This window comes from Apis florea, unplaced genomic scaffold (genome assembly GCF_048593485.1).
Source record: "Apis florea isolate Af1SG1 unplaced genomic scaffold, ASM4859348v1 contig_2291_pilon, whole genome shotgun sequence".
NCBI classification, from domain to species: Eukaryota; Metazoa; Arthropoda; class Insecta; order Hymenoptera; family Apidae; genus Apis; species Apis florea.
In genome coordinates this window covers 3,474,816-3,496,001 of record NW_028256553.1, presented here as the reverse complement: position 1 = coordinate 3,496,001, position 21,186 = coordinate 3,474,816, and the positions used below count along the sequence as shown (strand labels likewise).

Genomic DNA, 21,186 nt, shown 5'->3' with positions numbered 1-21,186 from the left:
CCGATACATTTTTGGACGCGTAAATATAGTAGAGGCTGGCAACACCTTGGCACAATGAAACATTTATCAGAATATGAACGGATAAATCATTCGCAGGTTCTAGCGAAACGATATACCGATTTAAATGAAACGAATTGTCTGCGAGATGATTTAAATAAAATTGCAATGGAATAAACGGATGATTCAGTGATATCGATTTCGTTGCTCTTCTCCAAGGTCTCGTTGTTAAGGAACATAAATTTAGACGTCTGCTAGACTCTAAATGAGATGGAAGTTTGAAGAGGGCATTAATCACGGATTCGTTTAAAATTGTAGTTGAACGCGTAAATATAGAAGCCACGCCTTGGTATAATGCGTAAAGGTTGTATCGAAGCATCGAACGTTGGATATAAACAGTGTGCGTGAAACCAGTTGGCACAATGCATAAAGATAGGGCATAAAGTTTTGTGAGCTTTTCTAGTAGATATAATATAATAAATTGAAAAGAAAAACTTGTTCGAAACTCGCTCGATTATATAAATAATCTTAGAATTGGCCGTAATTACGAGAGAAAATCAAAAATCAAATTGCAATTTCTTTAATGTTAAATCGTCGTTAAAAAAAAAAAAAAAAAAATCAATTTTCAACAAAAAGAAAATATATCAAATTCCTAAAATTATTTGTAATCGTTAATAATCATATACACTATACAACACGATATGAAAATACATATTTAAAATCATTCTTTTTTTAAAAAATAGAGAAATATAATTTACAAGTTAAATTCGATTAACATCGATATTGTGATGCGAGACCAGAAGTGGAAAGCAGTGCGAGAATTCAAATCAAGAATGGAGATAGAGGTTGGTGAGAACCGAAGGGAACTCAAGAAGTCAGTCTGGCTGTGATTTTATTGCTCCAATGCAGGAAATGCAGCGGCCACTGACTCAACATCGTTGACGCACACTGATGGCGATCGTGGCATATCGAGACGCATTGCCAGCTGTTTATTTAATTCTATCGATGTAGCAGCTCGCGCTCCTAACGATGAAAATTAAATTTGTCGAGGAATTTTTTTATAGGGAATGGAAATTTAATCGATATTGATTCGGATGTTTAAAAAAAGAAAGGAAAGGTTGATAAAAATTAATAAAAGTTGAATCTTGAATCTTTAGTTTAAATTAAAAATTGATATAGATATAATTGAAAATACAATCAATTTTTCTCAAATTCGCGATAAAAATAATCATTGGCCTAGAAATAACGACGACAGGTTCAAAGATAGAAATCCAAATTGACAGAGGGTTGATCTCTCGAGAATTATCGATTCTCTATAATTCGCTCAAATCACCCGGCTAATCCTCCTCCAACGAACGAAGTTTTAAATTCCAAGATCCTCGATTCATCCACCGTGAATCGAAACGAGGCGACCAGAGTGAAATGGCGCGGAAAAACGGCAAAGTGGAGCACGACGGGCAAAGTGTCACGTGTAAAGATAAACCAACCAACACCTGGTCTAATAAGGGCTAAGACCTTTGGAAGTCAACGGGCGTCATGGGTCGTCTTCCTCTTTCTCTCTTGACAACCTGTTCCTGGCATCGTGTGTGCGTGCGTGTGTCACGTAAGCCGCATTCCACTCGCGATTTTCCCCTGAATCACGTTTTCATAATACCGTCTGACGTAATGGCTAACATGCTAGAAGACGGACGAAATAACCAACAGCAACCATCCGCAGCTTCGGACGGCTGTATCGAGCCGGTGCCAAGAGGAGAGGAAATCACTTCGACGAATCAATTGTTATTAATCATTATCGCTTGTTAACCTTCCCTTTACTCTCCTCCTTGTCGTTTATTCGCTAATTTTTAATCAGTAGCATCGTCTTTGAAAAATAGGCTACTTAATTGAAGAAATTATATTGGGAAGAAAAGAAGAGATACGAGGGAATTTATGTTGGAGGCTTGTCAAAATGATTATTTAATACTTTTTAACAAAATTGACAAGATATCGTCAAAAAATTCTTCTTGAATTTAATCTAATCTCCACAACTGGATTCCATAAAGTAACGAATCGCGGTATTTTCATTCTGAAAAACCAGGTTTCTTCTCTCCTCGACGTCGTTCCGTGACGTAACGAAGTTACTCTGAAAATACACCAGTGTGAACCGAGAGAAACGTTTCGTTCGCGCCTTCTCCTCTCCTCTGCCCTCCTGTAAAAATAGTCCTTCGAGAGAAATCTTTCTCACGCTCCACCCCTTTCCCACCCTCGGGGCCTCGATCATGGACACACGCGAAAATTATTTATTTCGAGCATTTTTATAGAAACACTCCATTGGCCGGGGTTCTGGTCGATCGGCAGGGAAGAGACACCTCTTCGAGCTTGCCGTAGCAAGGCCGGCGCTCCGGTAGCCGCCGCTTTTAGCACACGTTCGAGTTATTTTAGCGCTTGCCGCCAAGCCTCTCGCTATCGTCTCGCCTGAAAACATATCGTCCTCGACCACCCTGCACCTAAGATTCACCTCGGTTCACCTGTGCCTCGATCGAGCGAATTCAACGCTTAGATTTTTTTTTCAAGTATCGTTGGTCCAGCTTTCGAGAGATCAAGTCATCAAGATGGCGATGAGTTTTTCGAGCAGACTCGTCGCGAAGACCCGGACCACGAGCTCGAGATGTGCACCTATTTCCAGCCATCGCGTCCTCGCGGCGAATCCCAATTTTTCCTGCAAAAGATTCAGAGGGTAGTCGATCTATTCTCTTTTCAGTCCCTGAAGTAGAGGTCTATCTATAGCATTTATTAATTATCAATATCTAAAAGTTATGTATCTAACGAGATCTCAAATTTAAAAATTTCATAAAATTAACGTAAAGCTCGAAAAATCTTTCGATTGCTTCGAAAGAGAGTTTGAATAGAGTTAACTTCGCTTGTGATTTTTAGTAGATTTTGATAGAATTGTTTGTTCCTTGGATTTTAATGTTTGGAGAATTATTGAAATTTTTTGGTAAAAGTTATTAGAAACTCTTTGGTGAAGTGTTAATGACATTGAGCAATTTCTCCCGATAAATGTATGAGAAGAGTAATGAAAGATATTCTAAGGAGAAAAAGAGGAAAGGAAAATGGAAGAAAGGAAAGAGAAAAAAATGTTCATCTGTTTATTAATGAACTCATAATTAAGAAAGCTAGATTAATTGATGTGTATTTACATTAAATATTATTTAAAGTAATAGGTATTTCTTCTATAACAAATGTAATTACAAAGAGATTTTCAGTTCGCCAATTTAATTGATTAATTTAAAACTATGTATCTACCTACTGAACAGTGGATTTGGTCATTTTATGAAAAAGCATTATACAATTAGATGCTCAATATTTTTTAAGATATTTATAAGGTATGCTACTAAAGTGTTATCAAAATACTTATATTAAAATAATCTAGCATTAGATATTTCAAAAATTTACATGAAAGTAATTTAATATTTCAAAATTTTTAATCAATAAAATATAATTCAATAGTGTTCAAATTTAAAACTCTACAACAATTCAAAATTCTAGATTAAAATAATTCAATAGCAATAAAAACCAAGAAGTTCTAAATTTCAATGTATCAAAATTCAAAAATAAAATAATTTAACAATGTTCCAACTGAAGTAAAACTTTATATACCGTCATCCATATGGAATGAAAATATTCTCAAAGCTTACAGACGATTCCAAAAGAATCAAAACGTGTAAGCGAAAGACACGGTCTGCTCAAGTGGATATTTCCAGATGTTCTTCGTTTCGAGCTTCCTGAAAGACGAGCTCTTTCCGCTTAGTCGATTAAGGAGAGGATTTCTTGTCCAACCATATTCCCTCGTTTCCATCGTGTCATGGACATCGAACAATTATCCTTTAATCGGCTTGAAAAGTCGCTCGACAGAGTGGCATTTACGCGTAAACGTTTCATCCCTGTGTAAACCTGTGATTTACAGTTTGTTCACATAGTGTTGTTCATCGTGACTTAATAAGAATCCATTGAAAGGAGAAGGAAAGGTGAAACCAGAAATACATAACATTGGCTTAGAAATACCGTTGGTCGAGGAAAATGGTTTCGCTATAGCTTTCGTTCCACTAATAAACTGTTCCGTTTTCTCAGCCGCGTGCAACTGGTTTAACCATCGTCTCGAATTTCACTCTCATTAACTTCACAAACGTAAAATTGAAATGGGAAATTGAAAACTGTGGAAATATTGTATCCTTGAACGCATGGATTTGCAATTGCGGAACGTGCGAACGTTTAAATTTTCGCGCGTTTCCACGTTTGAGGTTAGGTTATCGATTCCAAGGCCGTGATCGTTACAAAGGAGGGAACAAAATGCATCTTTCGAAGTTCAGAATCTAAAATTGTTTCGAGGGGTACTTCGATGATTTTCCACATCTGCGAGATTTGGCAACGAGAAACGTTCGAAAGGATATTTTCACCACCGAATTCTGCATTCTTTTGTCCGTGGAAAAGAAAGAAAATTAAATATCATTTCGATAGAATATTAAATATTTTTACATCGAAAATAATAACAATATTTACACTGAATACAATTGAACATTAATGTTTGAAAATTTTTTAATAATAATTTTCACAAAAGAAGAAATATTAAGGAACGACATTAAATATGACGAAGGTGTTGTTGTACTCGTTGTAGAGAAAATTTGAAAGATAAAAGATGAAATATCTGAAAACATTCTTGGCCACCTGTCCACGGCTTAATTTAATTATCGGTTTGCCAGGAAAAAGTGAGAATGAGAAAATTGCTAATTCAGTGATAAGCACCGCTGATTCTCTGCCAACTATTCGCGTTGCTCGGATATATATACACTCGATACTATAGGTTGTTTATTCAGGAGTAGATGGCCGGTAGTATGTTTGCTTGAGCACGTCGTCGCTACTTTAATCATAAGCTAACTGTTACATTTTCTTCTTTTTTTTTTTTTTGTTACAACTTTGTAGCCATTCTCGAAGAGAATTCTTTTTCTCGTTATCTTAAAACTTTTTTTAAAAATAAATCATTCTGTTCAGAATTGTTCTTTTTAAATCACTATGTTGATTCGTAAAAGTTTTAGAACATTAAACAGTTGTAGAACATTGAAAAAGAGATTTGGCTCGTTAAATTTAGATACTTTTTTTTTTTTTTTTGAAAATATTGAAATGAATTATTTGACAAAGAGGACGAAAAAATATCGAAAATATTTGATTAGTATGATTTTTTTTTTACGTGATTTATGATTTTGATGAAAATCATAAATTTGATGAGAAAACGCAATTTCACGTTTGTTCGATTCATTTATGATTCTTCAAGTTTATTTAACGTTTGCAAGTGCAAGAAGGCAATAAAATTGCAGGTTTGCAGGCACGTAAAATATTCAATGGAAATATTCACAGGAAGCCACTTGTCAAGAAAGCAAATAGACAGTAATAGATTAAACACAGAAATGCAACAAACTCGACCATAAAATTTGCAAAGATATTTATAAAAAGAACAACAATTACTAGTAATAGTAATCGCCATCACTGCACCTTGATGCCACGGAATTTGTAACATTGACCATCAAGCTTTCTAATTCATATATTTCACAATTCTTTAATTTAACCAAAAATCTTCAAAGGTTCAAATTAAAACCCCTTTTGACCAATCATCGTTTATATTTCAAAAACGATGTATCTTCACACGAATCTTCCAATACCAATTTTTACAATATAATTAAAATTCGATCTTTAAAAAAAAAGAAATTCAGAGATCACAAAATCACCTTCTAATCAAAATTTTGATTCAGACAAACGAAGCGTGTTTTGCACGTGCATTGCATCGAAGAAAAATCATCGATGAACGTGCTGGAACAATAGTGGTGCACGAAGATCGTGCACGGGTTGTACCTGAGCTGCAGCACCCACGCAATGTCCCAAATCGTTGGTTCACGCTGCCGAATCTCACTAATACCAACACAATCACGACCCACGCGTCTAGAACGAGACAAGAAATACGGCCGATTGAGTGGCTATCTTTAGAGGCGGACTGGGACCCTGAAGATATGCTTCTGATTCGAATGCTTCTTCCGGTATAAATAAAACCATCCACTGCGCGATGCTCCCCCTCTTCGTAAAGAAAAAATCATTATCAAAAGGGGACTTTCTGTACACTTTCCTCCTTGTTATCTCTTCTCTTTCAATTTTTCCATTTTTAAATTATTGATGATGCATGAATTTCAAAATTTTATCCACCTTTTGCTACCCTTAATAACGAATATTTTTAATTTCTTCTGGACATTTTTTTTATCCATCCTAACAATTTCTTCATATTTTTTATTTTATTTTCCTCCTTACTTTTCCTCAAGTTTTCTTATATCTCTTTTCTAAGTAACGAATTTACATTCAACTTAAAATTGTGTATAACTGTACATTATACGTATATTTTTTTTCTTTTTATCATTGTTCTTCTCTTTTAATTTTCTTAATTTAATTTTTCCTAGGAAAATAAATTCGAATCGAAATTCAAATATTAATAAAATTTACAACAGTCATGTAGTAGTATTCTTTTGCTGTTCTAGGAGGATCTTTAAATCTTTTTAATTAAGTTTTACTCCTTTCTCGTCGATCTTCTGTTTCCAGAAAATGAATTTATTATTTCTTGGTGATTTTCTTCCCTTTATTCTTAGTACAATTCAAAGTCTTGCCGTTTCAAATTACTTTTCTTTCGATATTTTCTTTCATCTTTCCCCTTTAACTTTCCCCCAAAGCGAGAAATCTTCTCGTGAAGACGAAACACCGGCAAGTAAAACGTTGTAATAGACGGCGAGGCCGTTCGTTCTCGTATTTTTAGTGGCTCGTAAACTAGGCACTGGCCATCGTTCGATCTCGTCGTCTCTCTTTCTCAACCAGCAGGGGCTGCCTTTTCGAATAAACGCGCGCGCACATTTAAGTGCCTCAACGATTTCGCCACCTTGAAACGTCGAAGAAGATCGATACGTGGATCGAACAAAATTGTATCAGATATGTTTCCACTAGAAATCAAGAGATAGATGACATAAGGTAAATAATATAAACATAGGAATAAAATTTCTTTTTATTATTTCTAATAACGGATAAAAATTGCATTGCTCGCAATTTAATCTGAATTTAATCAGTAAATCTTTTAAAGTATTCGTTTAAAAATTATAAATTATCTTCGTTGATTTTCTATGAATTTTTGTCTAATAATTTAGAATAATTCGTTTTTTGTTTCCAATAATATTTCTTATTAGGTTAAAAATAAATTTTGGATGAAAATAGATTACGGAAAATTATCGTTTCGTAAAAATTTTTAATTTGTTTATTTAAACATTGTAAATGTGTGATTGTATTACAATATTTATTTACAATATAACAATAAATTTAAATGATATAGGGAAAAAATAATATTGATAATAAAAATAAAAGTAAGAAATATATTTAAAAATATGTTTAAAGAGAACGAAAATTTAAAATTTCAAGATGTTTAAAAAATTAATTTCAAAAATTTATATTTTTGCACGTAAAATCTGGAATAATTAAAGACAGAATATTTTTCATTATTAAGAAAAAAATAATACGATTCTGATTTTTCATCGATATCAACGGGTGATTTCTTGCTAGAGTTATTTAAATCGATGTGCTTCTGTCAGGCGCCTTGTTCTAGCCGATTAGACAAGACAAATGATGATGGACAGCCACTGTGATTCGAACGAGTGCCTCGTTGCAGAAAAGAGAGGTTTCAAACTGGAGATTAAGAAGCGATTTGTATTGTTTAAAAAGGATTAGAGTTTTGATGTATTATTTGTGATATTCTTTTTTTTCTTTAATCTTATGAATGCTGAAAGAAGAATTTGGAACACGATGCGTAGAAACAACTAGGGGTTGAAAGTTAAGAATAGAATTTGAAACTTTACACTGTAAGATTTAATGTTAAATATTGAAAAGTATCTAAAAATAAAAAGGATGGAGAATGTTATAGATTGAAAAATATTGAACTTTATAAATTATAAGATATTGAATAACGAAAGTTGAGTAAAAGATAAAGATTGAATAATTTAGCAATGATTCGCAAAAATAACCATGCTTTCAAAAATACGAATATAAATAATTAAATTAAATTGGAAAATTAAGAATCAATCGTTTTTGCTTTCTGAAATTTCCTTTGATGTAGCATCCAAGCAAACGAAAGATATAAATGAATCATATGAGACGAGTGAACCACGATGATCGAAAGGGTAAGCGTGAAATCGGGTTCAGGGCGTATCGCTTATTTTTCGTTCCCAATTCGACGATCCGTTTAAGAGTGGAACGAGTGGGTGGACACGATAGGAAATAAAAATAGAATTGTTTTGTGTCGCTCTATTTATATTTGTTTGCTCTCTGCTCCACCGGGAAAATGAGTTTGAGAATAGTTTTTGTATCCGGCAAATCTGAGAGAGTTATTGTAAAGATTATTATTTATCTACTCGATAATAGAATCTATTTTATTAACAATCTCTAAGAGTAGATATTCATTGAATGAATATCTTCCTTCAATTACTAACTCAAATTATATTATTAATATAATAGTTATTAAAATAGTTAACATAATAGTTAGTTTATAATAGTTTAAAATAGTATGTAAAAAATTTTAAATAATTAGATTTAGAATAAATATATGCATATATATATATATATTTTTCATATTTAGTCGTTATCGTATAATTTCTCCCAATTTTCCACCATCACTAATACAAAGCCAGTGGAATCGGTCCAATTTAATTGGCACACGTTCTCTTTTCCTCTCTTTCTTCAACTCCACTCTACAAGAGTGCCTGAAATTAACCTTTAAACCCTATCCGTCTGAAAAACATTTAAAAAAAAAAAATTCAAAACAAGAAAAAAAGAAGAAGAAAACGAGGAGAACAAATAAATCACGCGTGCACGAAAATAAATAAAGAAAGAGACGAAAGCGTGCACGGGGTGGATACTGGTCGCAGAAAAGAAAATAAAGATAACTTTGCTCTTTTCTCCGTTGCTTCTTCAAAACTTCTGGTAGCAATGCGAAAATAGAATCGAACACCGGTAAGAAGAGAGGCAAAGAATGAGAAAGAGTGAAGAAGAGATTCGGATCCACCTCTCACAGCCATTGTGGCTCTATTCTGAGGACGTGGTCGCCAAAAATGGCGACGTCCACCTGTTCGCCCGCCGTCTTCGCACGCGCGTTTCTCTTCGTTTCGACGACGTTTGAATCCAAAGATTCCACGTGGAAAGCGTGGAAATCGACGAAGAATCGATGGAGAGAAACCACCACCAGCTTCCTACCCATATCCAAATGATTGTAACCCAACACCCGCGTGGCTGGTCGGCGCAAGAGCGGCCAAGAACGCTTGGAACTGCCAACCCAGTGCGGCGATAAGCGTGAAACTTCGCGATCAAAGGATTAATTTTCCTTCTTCTGTAACGTGAACTTCCAAGGACGACGAAATGATCGTCAATTCTGTCCCTTTTCGTTCCAATAAAACTTGATGAAAGAGTATTGATATATTGATATTGCTCTTCCAATGAAATTGTAGATATTCTGTTGAACTATATTGGATGTGTATTAGTATATTTCTATATGTAATTTCGGTAATTTGAATAATTGCTTCACAAAAACGAAGAAAAAATAAATAAATATTTTTTATTACTCGAGCGATCCTCGAATTATGATTTATATTTAACTGATATTGCGATATTCCAGATGCGAGAAGTTGCACGACATGCGACAAAGTGTTGGCCGAGCTGGAGAAGATTGACGATGACACGGACCATTTCGGTGTCGACTTCGTCAAGATCAACGATAAACGACTGGCCAAGCAATATGGCATCAAGAACTTTCCGGCCCTCACATACTTCCGCGAGAGGGAACCGATCATTTACGAAGGTCAGGCTTAACGATTTTCGAAATTTTCAAAATATAAGAGTGAAAAGACAACAAGCATTTACAAAATGTTCGCCCGAACAAAAGCGGATTAATGTAATGATTCCTAATGGCTGAAAGTTCGCCAAACTTTTATTAGAATCCGGCCGCGATCTCGGTAACCTTGCCAGGTATGAGAAACAAGGTTCGAGACTAGCCGCGGTATAGTACTTGACCCAGAATCATCGAAGAACAATCGCTCGAATTTTCGCGAATTTTATCACCTTATCTCGCTCCAGTAGTTCATTTTCTCGATCGATATTATGTCTCCAAGATTAATAAATTCTCTTGAATGAACAAAACCGATGATAAAATAAATAAATAAATAAGTTGTTTCACTTCTATTAAACTTTTATTAAATTAGATATTTTAATTTTAATATTTAAATAAAGTTTAAAAAGATATGTGCTACAGAGATATAAAATAAAGTTCCATTTTAATTAATTAAGCAAGCACAAAGAGAATGGTATATATATATATATTTTTTGGTATACATTTCGAATCGCTAGATGAGAAATATTGATACTGCTTTCATAATATAATCATTTTTAGAGAATAGCTTGTATGATGATTAATTTTAAAAATTGCCATATCGGGAAAACAAAAAAATATGGAGACAATGATCGGATTAATCGAGTGACGGGTGTTCAAATTTTCGCGAACTCGAGTAGTAGTAGCACGTAGCAATGGTCAGGCCATCTTCGTGATTTGGCATCGGGCCCGGCCGTTGGTATTCGGTGAGGCTACTCTGTAGAACAACGTGTGCTCGTGTGACTTTTCGTTCGATATAACCATCCTTCGTTTCGACGATGCGAATAATCACGGATATCGATTCTTGAGAACCGTTGGCGAGGATGCGCGATTTCGGTTGGCCAGTGATACGGAAACAGCTGAACAGAAGAAATTAATAGAGTGCAAGGAATGCGCGTGTTACGTAATAAGACGCGGTTGCAACGTCGCGTGGCAAGACTTACGGTTTCATTGAGATGCTCGCTTTCTACATTTAGATCGGGATACATCGATTCGCTCGAAACGAAATTGGTGCTGTTATAACGTTAATTTAACGGTACGAGATTAAACGTCGAAGAAAAGTATTGAGAAAACAGACACGAGGCGTTATGTTGGTTTTATGAAAAAACTGATTTTTCTTTGATTTAGGTTAGGGCAGAATTAGATTAAGTTAAGGGTAAATGTAATTTAAGTTTAATTTGTAAAGTGTAATAAATTTTTTAGTGTGTTTTATATACATATTACATCGAAAAGTATGAATATTTGAAGCTTCATTCAGGATTTTCGAGTTTGAAAATTTGTTAAATATAGGAAGATATGGCTAATTCCCAACTGTATTTAAGTGAACTATCCACTAGAAGATTATTCTATTCGAAAACAAGCGTAGAATGAAATCTATTCCTATTGAAGTTTTTGTTTTCAAGAAAATTAAAATAATAAAATTAGTAAGATATTCGTGTATTATTACATAATATATATCGTCTTTAAAAATTTTAATAAACAATACCTTCTTTTAGAATGAAAATTTTTTATCAAAATAGCATCTCAATAAAGACATTTGTGCCAATAACGATAAACTTAATATTTTCTAATTAATTTTTTTTAATATCATTTAATTATTTTATATTATTTTATTACAATCCAAATTCTTGTTCTTATAGATTTCTATTTTTTTAATAATAATAATATTATCATCAATTTAAAAATTATCTAAATATTGCACAAATTATATAAAATTATATAAAATATTTAATGGATCGTCAGAAAGAAAACTAAGCTATTCGACGAAAAAACGAAAATATTCGTCAAAGGTGAAAATACGAAATATGAAATTTCGTTAATGAAATCAAGGAAAGAAATTCAGAAATTTGAGACGATTGGACAGGTAACACGGAAGTAGACCAAGATACAAGTGTGATCATCAATCATGTTACATTGTGACCAGCAACCACGTTGCCAAAGATTTATTAAACAGATTCACGAAATGTCTCGTACATTCTGTTCGAGATGAAACGATGGATAAGGGGAAAAAAAAAAAAAAAAGAAAAAAGAAAAGAAAAAAAAGAAGAAAGAGCTCGATAGAATTAACTTTTAACCCAGGATCGTTTCGACTGATTTTGTATTCGATGATGTAACGATAGGTTGCATCTATTTCCATTGTGGCTAATGCAACAGGCGTTATTTTTGACACCTCGAGATGATAAATAGAAGCGACAAGAAATCATGATTAAAGATATATGTTGTTAAATGATTTATTTTATGCGTAGAACAAGTATAGAATTAGTATATAGTCAGTTATGCCAAGATATTTTAAGATAATAACTCTTTTGTCTTGCATACGAAGTGTGTAGATATAGAATCGATCTAATAATAAATTAATGATGTTTCTTAAAAGTTGTTAGAAGACGAAAAATTAGAAAATTTATAGATCCTTTTATAACTCAAAGATCAACCAAAAAGCAACTTTTCTATATTCTCTCGTAAAATATTTTATTATCTCAACAAAGAAATTTTTATTTTAGAAATTGGAATTTTTTTAAATCCATGATATATGATAATTGGAAATAGAAAAGAATACAATTTTTCTATACTATAAAAGTTTATATTGTTAATTTATTTTTAAGAAATCCAACAATTTTCCTTCGTTATTCGTCATCACATTTTTTCAGGTGACTTGATGGACGAAGAAAACGTGCTAGATTTTTTGACAAGTCTAGAAGCGATGGATCTACCCGATCGTATCGAGGAAGTTAATTCAAAGATCTTGGAGAAGATCGTCGAGGAGACAGAGTTCGTGGCAGTCCTTTTCTGTGAGTTTTCTTCCCCTCGTGATCCAAGCACAATCTTCTCTTAAAACATCATATCTGTCTTTCTCTCTCCCAAAAGCAAGTCCCTTTCATCAGGAAGAGTATAATGAACATATACCTATATAAAATCATCTCCGGAAGGTAAAAAGAATCAAATTTTCCCGCCAAAAATTTTTATTCATCGAATATATTACATCGACAATTTGCTCAACGAAAACGATCGATAAAAAAGAAATCGGATATAATTGAATTAAATTAAATTTCAGCTATATAATTCACGAATTAATTTATGAATTACTTCGAATTACTTCGAATTTTTTCATATTACACAAATGCATATATTGTATATTGATAATTCGTGTACATAATACATAATCTTTTCTTATTATTATTTTATTGTCTCACTAATATGTCTGTGCAGACACTATGTATAAATGTATGATACGATTAACAGAGCTTTGACCAGTTAGTCCAAGCAGCTGAGAAGCTCGATCGCATTAACACACATCACGTCTCAAACGGATTTCTTTGGTTTTATTTTTTACTGGTTTTATATTCACGCAATTATACCGTATCGAGATATTGTTACACATTGTTACTTTGTAGATACTTGTCTTTTACCACTTTCTCACGATGTTGCATAAGATCATTCGTATATCCCGTTCCCTGTCCCGCCTTTAACGCTCTCTTTAACTTTGAACGCGAAGAACAATTTTCTTCTTTCTTAATTTCATCTCTTTCGACATTTTATCTCTGGAATATTATTACGAATGTAATAAATATTTTGTTTTCCTTTCTACCTATCTATTAATAAATAAAAATTCCACGTCTTTGAAATATTTTAAAGACTCGTTAATTAATATTTCTTTTCATCTTCTTGAAATAAAAGGCTAAAAGAATTTTTTTCTTTGAGATATCTGTTCGAAGATTTATTATTAAAATTTTTCTTCGTTTAAAAGAGCGCCATGAACGTTCTCCCTTTTATTCTATATCTTTTGTCGGTATTCGTCTTTCTCCCTCATTCGTCTGTAAAAAGAATTCATCGTTGTCCGTTGTGATACTATTAACGCATCGCAAAGTAGATCGATGTTACAGCAAGGAATTTAAATGATGGATTATAAGTGAAAGACGAGTTTATTGTTTCACGGCTCAAGTTTGGAGATTCTTCTTTCCACTTTGCGATTCGAACACTTACGACATACTTGTAAATAATACATATATGTGAAACGTTCTTGTGTGTGTTGGTATGGATAGGTCCGGATACGCAACGGTGTGCTGGCGTCGGTTCTAGTAAGTACACACTTCAAAGAAATCACTGCTATGTATGTTGCACAGCTTTTGTTTTTCAATGCTTGTATATACGTATTATGATGTACTGGTTATTACGTTTAAAGAAAAAATTTGTTTTTGTATAAAATCATCTTTGCGATTTCTCAAGAATGAAACATTTACAATTTTTTAAAAATTATTAGGAAGACGTTAATATTTTTTTTATTAATCTGTTAAAAAGTTTAGAAAAAAATTGGAAATCTTGTAATGTTTTTATATATAAACGTGATAATCATTGATTATATGTTATTTCTATGTACATATTTATCCCTTTAACACATGTACTATAACAAACACTTATTATCGAATAATAATAAATTAAAGAGCATTACTTTCAGCAATTATAATTTATATATCTGTATATTCGCTGTATTAGAAGAATATATGTCTGAAAGTCTAAAGGGAAAACGATGACAAAGAAGCACAAGAGTCGTAAAAATTAAGCAATATTTTATTTCCCAAAAAGGGAACAAATAGAGAAACGACTGTATAATGAAATATTCAATTACTAATTTTGAAGTTTCGTGTGCATTTAAAAATAGTCACGATTTAGATGTTGGAATATGCATTATTTTTCATCCCTTTACCCCTTAGAATAGAAGGAATGTGAATGATGACTAAGACAAATTTTGTATACTAATCCAAAGAAGAAGAAAAAAATAATTTTTACTTAAAAATATTACGTGATACGCATATATATATATATATATTTGTATAAATATTTGGATGATTTTTCAAATTTTCGTGTATCGAAAGGAATATGAAAATGAAAATCCAGTTTAACCCAATTTTAGATCCAAGCCTATCTGTCATACGTAATCGATTAAAAAAATCCCAAAACCTATAATAACATTGTTCTTTATTTCAAATGGGACAGACAAGCCTGACTGCAAAAAGTGTCTCAAGGCCCTTCAAGAATTGGAGAACATCGACGACGAGGCCGATCAATTGGGGATCGGTTTCGTGAAGATCGCGGATGAACAACTCGCAGACGAGTATAATCTAGGTCCTCTTCCGGTTCTGGTTTACTACAGGCACCAGATTCCTATAATTTATGAGCGTAAGCATTGCCGATTGTAAAATAAACCGTGTTTTAAAAATATTTTTAAAACGTTTAAGATTCCAAAAAAAAATATATAATCTCAATACAATGAATCTTTAGTGTATTTAGAATCCTGCGAATAGATTATAAGATAGCATTTGTGTTTTTCAAAATTTAAAAAAGAGAAAGACTCCAAGCAATCACGTATAAGTGAAACAAATTAAAAAGTTTGGAAATGATTCTATGTTAGTTGAGAAAAAATTTGAAAAAAAAAGAACGGGACAAAAATTTAGATAAAATTTAGGCAAGTCTGTGTTCCTACGTATAATTTAAGAAAACAAAGTAATTTAAGAATATTTTTGCGCGACGTTAATTGAAAATTCGCGCAGACGAGCTTAGCAAAGAGGAAGACGTGCTGGAATGGCTGGTAGCGAACAAGAGCACAGGGGATGAGGAGGATGTGATCGAAGACGTGACTGCGAAGACTCTGCAAACCCTGATCGGAAATATCGACAATCTAGTCGTTTTATTCTGTACGTATTTTTCCACTCGTCATAATTTTCTTTTTCTTTTTTTAATACTCTTCTCTTATCTTTGTCGTTCTGCGTTCTTCCTTTAGACGACCATGGTGACGAGGATTCGATGCAGGTGTTGAACGAGCTGGAAAAGATCGATGACGATTGCGACAGGCACGGGATTCAATTCGTGAAAATTGACGACGAGAAGGCTGCCAAGGACTTTGGGATCAATTCACTTCCCGCGATCGTGTATTTCGAAAAACAAATCCCGAATCTTTACGATGGTGGGTAGGTGGGTGGAACAATTGGGGAAACCGACATGGATAACAGAAAAACGAGCTGGATGTATGGTTAGAGATTAAATGAAATAAAATTGGACGATCGTAGGAGACGTGGAGAACGAGGATGAGATCTTAGAGTGGCTGCTGTCCCAGTTGGAGAAGGACGAGATTGAGGACGTTACCGACGAAATGTTGGATCGTCTGATCAAGGATGGAAAAACCCTTGCCGTACTATTTTGTAAGCTCCTTTATTCACGAAAATTAAAAATTAAATTATAGTGTTAAATATTACTAGAAAAGAAATAGTGGAGCATCGTTTTTGTTCTTGCATTTACTTTTTCAACGAACTTTTTCCTTAATAATTGATGTTTCTTTTTTTTTTTTTTTATTTGAAAATCAATTTTCTTTATGATACTATCTGTAATTTTTTTTTACAAAAATTGTAAATTATCAGACGACAACAACGACCGGAAATGCCAAAAGATTCTCAATGAACTGGAGAACATTGACGACGAATGCGATCAGATAGGGGTGACCTTCGTGAAGATCGACAACGTGGAGGAAGCGAAGGAGTACGGCATCGAGAAAATTCCCAGCATGATCTATTTCGAGAAGGGGATACCCACGATGTACGAGGGAAATTTGGAGGACGAGGAAAAAGTTTTAAAATGGTTGGAACAGCAACAGAAGAGCGATCACATCGAGGATATCACCGACGAGATGCTCGATATGGTCATCGACAAGATGCCTCACGTAGCCGTCCTCTTTTGTCAGTGATTAATTCCTTTCTCATTTTAACATTTATTCTCACATATCTCATATTAAATACGTAAATTAAAATTATACGAAACATCCGTTTCGTGCATCGAATTTTATTTTCATTATCTTTTTCACAGATGACAAGGATCAGAAGAAGAGCCAGAAGATCCTTGGTGAATTGGAGAACATCGATGATGACTGCGATCAACATAACATAGCGTTCGTGAAGATTTCCGACCTCAATGAAGCCAAGGAATACGGCATCGAGTCCCTGCCGACCCTTGTATTCTTCGAAAAGAAGATACCACACATATACGAAGGTATATTTTCATATCTGAGTCGTTTTAAATTCAAGTGAAAATCATCAGATCTTTTGCCAAAAAAAAAAGAAAAAAAAAAATTTACAAATCTTTCTTCTTCACGAAAAATTGATCAAAATCGATCTCTATCCCACAGGGGATCTGATGAACGAGGATCAACTGCTCGGATGGCTGCTGCATCAGAAGAAGCACACAGAGATACCGGAAGTGACGGACGAGATGATGGACAAGCTGATTGAGACCTCGCCGTACCTGGCAGTCCTGTTTTGTAAGCGATCGATTCGTCTTTCTACCTCCTTTTAACATTCTTCCACTGTTACCGGTTAGGTAGGTGCTGTTGGTCGATCGCGAGCGAAAACGAGACACGAATTGATTCCCTTCCGTAGACGACAAGGACGACAAGCAGGACATACGCATCCTGAACGAGTTGGAGAACATTGACGACGAGCTGGAGAAGGAAGGGATCGTGATCATCCGTATGGACAACGATGCCGAGGCGAAGGAATACGGTATCGATCACCTTCCGACTCTGGTTTACTTCGAGAACAAGATCCCAGCCATCTACGAGGGCGATCTGTTGAACGAGGACGAGGTTCTCGAATGGCTGATCGAGCAAAAGAACACTGCCACCATCGAGGAAGTCACGGACGAGATACTGGTCGATCTTATCGAAGAGCATGAATACGTGGTCGCATTCTTCAGTAAGTTCTTTCGATTCTCTTCAATGCACTTTTTTATATACTTTAATATTTTTTTTTTTTTAAGTATCGTGTGTAATAATTTATTTTATATAAATTCGTTCGAGTGTTTCGTAATATTTCTTTGGATAGATAGCGTAATAATTTTTTTTTTTTTGATAAGTTTTGTAATACGATTTATTAGGCGGAGATTGCGAGGACGGTGACGAGTGTGACAAAATTCTCAAGGAGCTGGAGAATATCGACGACGAGCTGGACGAAACTGGCATCATCTTCGTCACCACAGAGGACATGGGTTTCGCGAAGAAACACGGGATCAAGACCTTCCCTACGTTGGCTTTCTTCAGGAACAAAGAACCTTTGATCTTCAAGGGAGATATCGAAGATGAGGACGAGGTTCTCTCGTGGATCACCGACGAAGATACACTCGAGATCCCTGGAAAGATCGAGGAAGTGAATGCCAAGATGCTAGAGAACATTCTTGAGGAGAACGATTACATCGTTATCTTCTTCTGTTAGTATTCTCGAGCTGTTACACTATCGATTTCTTTCATTCTCAAGCCTTCGCATAATTATGGGAAATTAATAATTAATTAATAATGATTCAACTTTCTTTTTTTTTTTTTTTATTAAAATTATTAAATGAAAAATCGTTTGTATCGTGATTCTCTATTCTTTAAGACAAAGAAGGCGACAAGAAGAGCCAGAAGATCCTACAAGAGCTCGAGAATATCGATGACGAGTGCGAAGAGAAAGACATCGATTTCGTAAAAATTTCGGACGAAGGAATCGAAAAGGAGTACGATCTTCCTGGTCTACCGGCATTGGCGTTTTACAGACACAAATTCCGTCAGGTTTACAACGGTGATATGATGCACGAAGAAGCGATTTTGGATTGGATACTGGACCTTCGAACTCAAACCCCGGACGTGATCGAAAACGTTGACCGGAAGACGCTGCAAGTATTGATCAATGACGTTGAGCATCTTGCTGTATTCTTTTGTAAGTGTATATCTATATCATATAATATTTCATCAAATCTCAATATTTAATTGAATAAAATATATAAATATAATAGAACTCTATTTATTCCGATTTTTAATATATCAAATGCCATGGAAAATCTATAATTTATAAAATATGTCATCATCATTTAATTCTAATATTAAGGTAACATATATGTTATACTGAATAAAATTTTAAGAAATTTCATTTATAAATCTTTAAAAAATTTACCACTAGAATGATCTCAAAGAATTATTTCACTGTCTTACTTAATATAAATTATAATTGTACTGCATATTTTAACTGGATGTCCAAAAATTAAGAAGACATGACACAACAGATATAGATGTACTTACACAGAGTGTTAATATATTCGTTAGTCATTTTTAGAGAATCAATTTTAGAAGGATTTTAAAACAAATGTATATAAAAAGATCGGTTTAGATTTATTATAATATAATGAATTTCAATTCGTATTGATTGTAGTGCAGCAGAAAAGTCAAACTAAAACAAAGCGATCATATCTATTTCATCGTCTACTAATTCAAACTTCAATTGCTTTTTACAATTTAACATTTGATTTTTGTATTTGTTTTGGCTTCTCCAAAGATATCGCACGAAATATATTAACATCCTGTATATACTTATAACAGAAAGAAATTTTAAATAATTAAATAAAAAAATTATTTATTTTATAAATAAATTTGTAATAATTTCGCATATGGTACAATTATTTGACGTGAAGATCGTATTATCTATATTTTATCGCATAAATGAAATTTTTAATAATATTAATTATAAACTGACGTGATAAATAGAGTTCAATATCTTAAAAGAGCATTAATTTTAAAGGGTAAAGGGGAAAACTTCTTTTAGAAAATAAGACGTTTCTTTTGAACAGACGATGATAAATGCGAAACGTGCCCGGAAATCCTCGAAGACTTAGAGACGATCGACGACGATACCGACAAACACGGTATCCAATTCGTTAAGTCAAACGACGCGAAATTAGCCGCTGAAATCGGCGTTTTCGCATTTCCGGCGCTCGTTTATTACGAGACTGGCGTGCCCATCATGTACGACGGTAAGTCTCGATTGCTCAATCCTTGCTTTGTTCGATTATAATCAAGACTCGCGCTCCCTTCGTTCGATCGTCTTTGTTTCCTTTAAGTTAGATTGTTTTTTCTTTCTTTCTTTTTTTTTCTCTACATACGTTTTTTTTCTGGTATGATATTTTTTTCATTTATTTATTAATTAATTATTGAAACAAAGACGCGTAGAGATTTCTGCTTTATATTCCTCGTAGACATCCCCTGCATTGTTCTTCTTTCATTGAAGCTCGAAATATTTTATATGGTAAATGGTTTCACGATATAAAATCAGTTTCAGATTTTATTCGTAACTAAGGTTGAGAAACCAGATACTCGGTGAATCGATCGATTAACAGAGATCGATTTCAAGAAGATTCATCGCACAGTAAATATTGTTTTCGTTTGATGCAAACAAATTGATGATCGTTTGAGTACCGTGCAACAATTATTAAGTAATCTTTTCATAACCATGTAATTAAATATTTCACTTTTAAATAATTGGTTTATAAATCATATATGTGTTTCAATACATATTATTGTCGTTTAATGAAAGTAGCAGAGAAATTATTCTTTTTTTTTTTTTTTGGTACTCAAACGATTTTGATATAAAATAAAACATACAAACGAATCATTATTAAAACGAAAGAAACACAAGATTAAAAAAAAAAAAGGAAGAACAACCCATCCCACAAGGTACCCCGCCACCAATAACCTGGCGACCCCCTTCGAAATTTAAGCAAAAATCGAATCCCTGCAAAACCGAACAAATGAAAATCTCGGTGCACCATGCAACTGAGCTGATCCTGATATGCGTGTGTGCCTTTTGTAGGTAATCTTAAGAACGAGGCGAGAGTTCTGGAATGGCTAATCGAACAGAAAAGTAAGGAGATTTCTAGGACGATGATTATTATTATTGGTGTACTGTTCTTTGTGACGTTAATCTCGGTCGTGACTATACCACCTGGCTACGAGTAATAAATACTCGCGCCATGGTGATCACCCCGATCACTCTGCCACAATCGCAATCCTCAACAAAAAAAGAAAAAAATCGATATCATCGATTTCTTGCATATAATATTGAACGCTTAAAATATATAATTTCTTCATAGTATTCTTTTAAAATAATCGATATATCTTCGAGCAAGAAGAAACTTAATTGAAGATTTCAAGGAAAAACAATTCTTGTTCAATCAATTTGATCAGATATTACATTTCCACGATAATATAATTATATAAATGACGCTTTTGTGTAGAAGGAAATTTTAATTTGTCGCAAATAAAAAATCAATTAGTGGCAAATTATTATTCTATCTTTCTGGGAAAAAATTAAAATTGGCAAGAATTGTTTTTGTCGTTGTTCGATTCTTTAATTAATAGTATATACATATATATA

The 21,186-nt window shown here is 33.7% G+C and overlaps 1 protein-coding gene across 8 annotated transcripts in view; it reads left to right on the top strand.

Moving 5' to 3' along the window:
* Positions 1–21,186, top strand: part of hlk (hulk) — a 38,682-nt gene that overhangs the window by 2,370 nt on the left and 15,126 nt on the right. For 3 of the 8 annotated variants that reach the window (XM_086903506.1, XM_086903504.1, XM_086903502.1), the window contains exons 2-16: positions 9,716–9,898; positions 12,613–12,753; positions 14,005–14,040; positions 14,957–15,139; positions 15,511–15,654; positions 15,741–15,923; positions 16,027–16,158; positions 16,375–16,689; positions 16,817–16,999; positions 17,136–17,267; positions 17,386–17,700; positions 17,882–18,211; positions 18,379–18,699; positions 19,604–19,786; positions 20,623–20,673. In XM_086903506.1, the coding sequence (XP_086759632.1) occupies positions 9,716–9,898; positions 12,613–12,753; positions 14,005–14,040; positions 14,957–15,139; positions 15,511–15,654; positions 15,741–15,923; positions 16,027–16,158; positions 16,375–16,689; positions 16,817–16,999; positions 17,136–17,267; positions 17,386–17,700; positions 17,882–18,211; positions 18,379–18,699; positions 19,604–19,786; positions 20,623–20,673 (2,832 nt within the window). Of the gene's footprint in view, positions 1–9,715; positions 9,899–12,612; positions 12,754–14,004; positions 14,041–14,956; positions 15,140–15,510; positions 15,655–15,740; positions 15,924–16,026; positions 16,159–16,374; positions 16,690–16,816; positions 17,000–17,135; positions 17,268–17,385; positions 17,701–17,881; positions 18,212–18,378; positions 18,700–19,603; positions 19,787–20,622; positions 20,678–21,186 lie in introns of all 8 variants that reach the window. The other 5 variants (XM_086903501.1, XM_031916919.2, XM_086903500.1 and 2 more) reach the window with 3 other exon arrangements.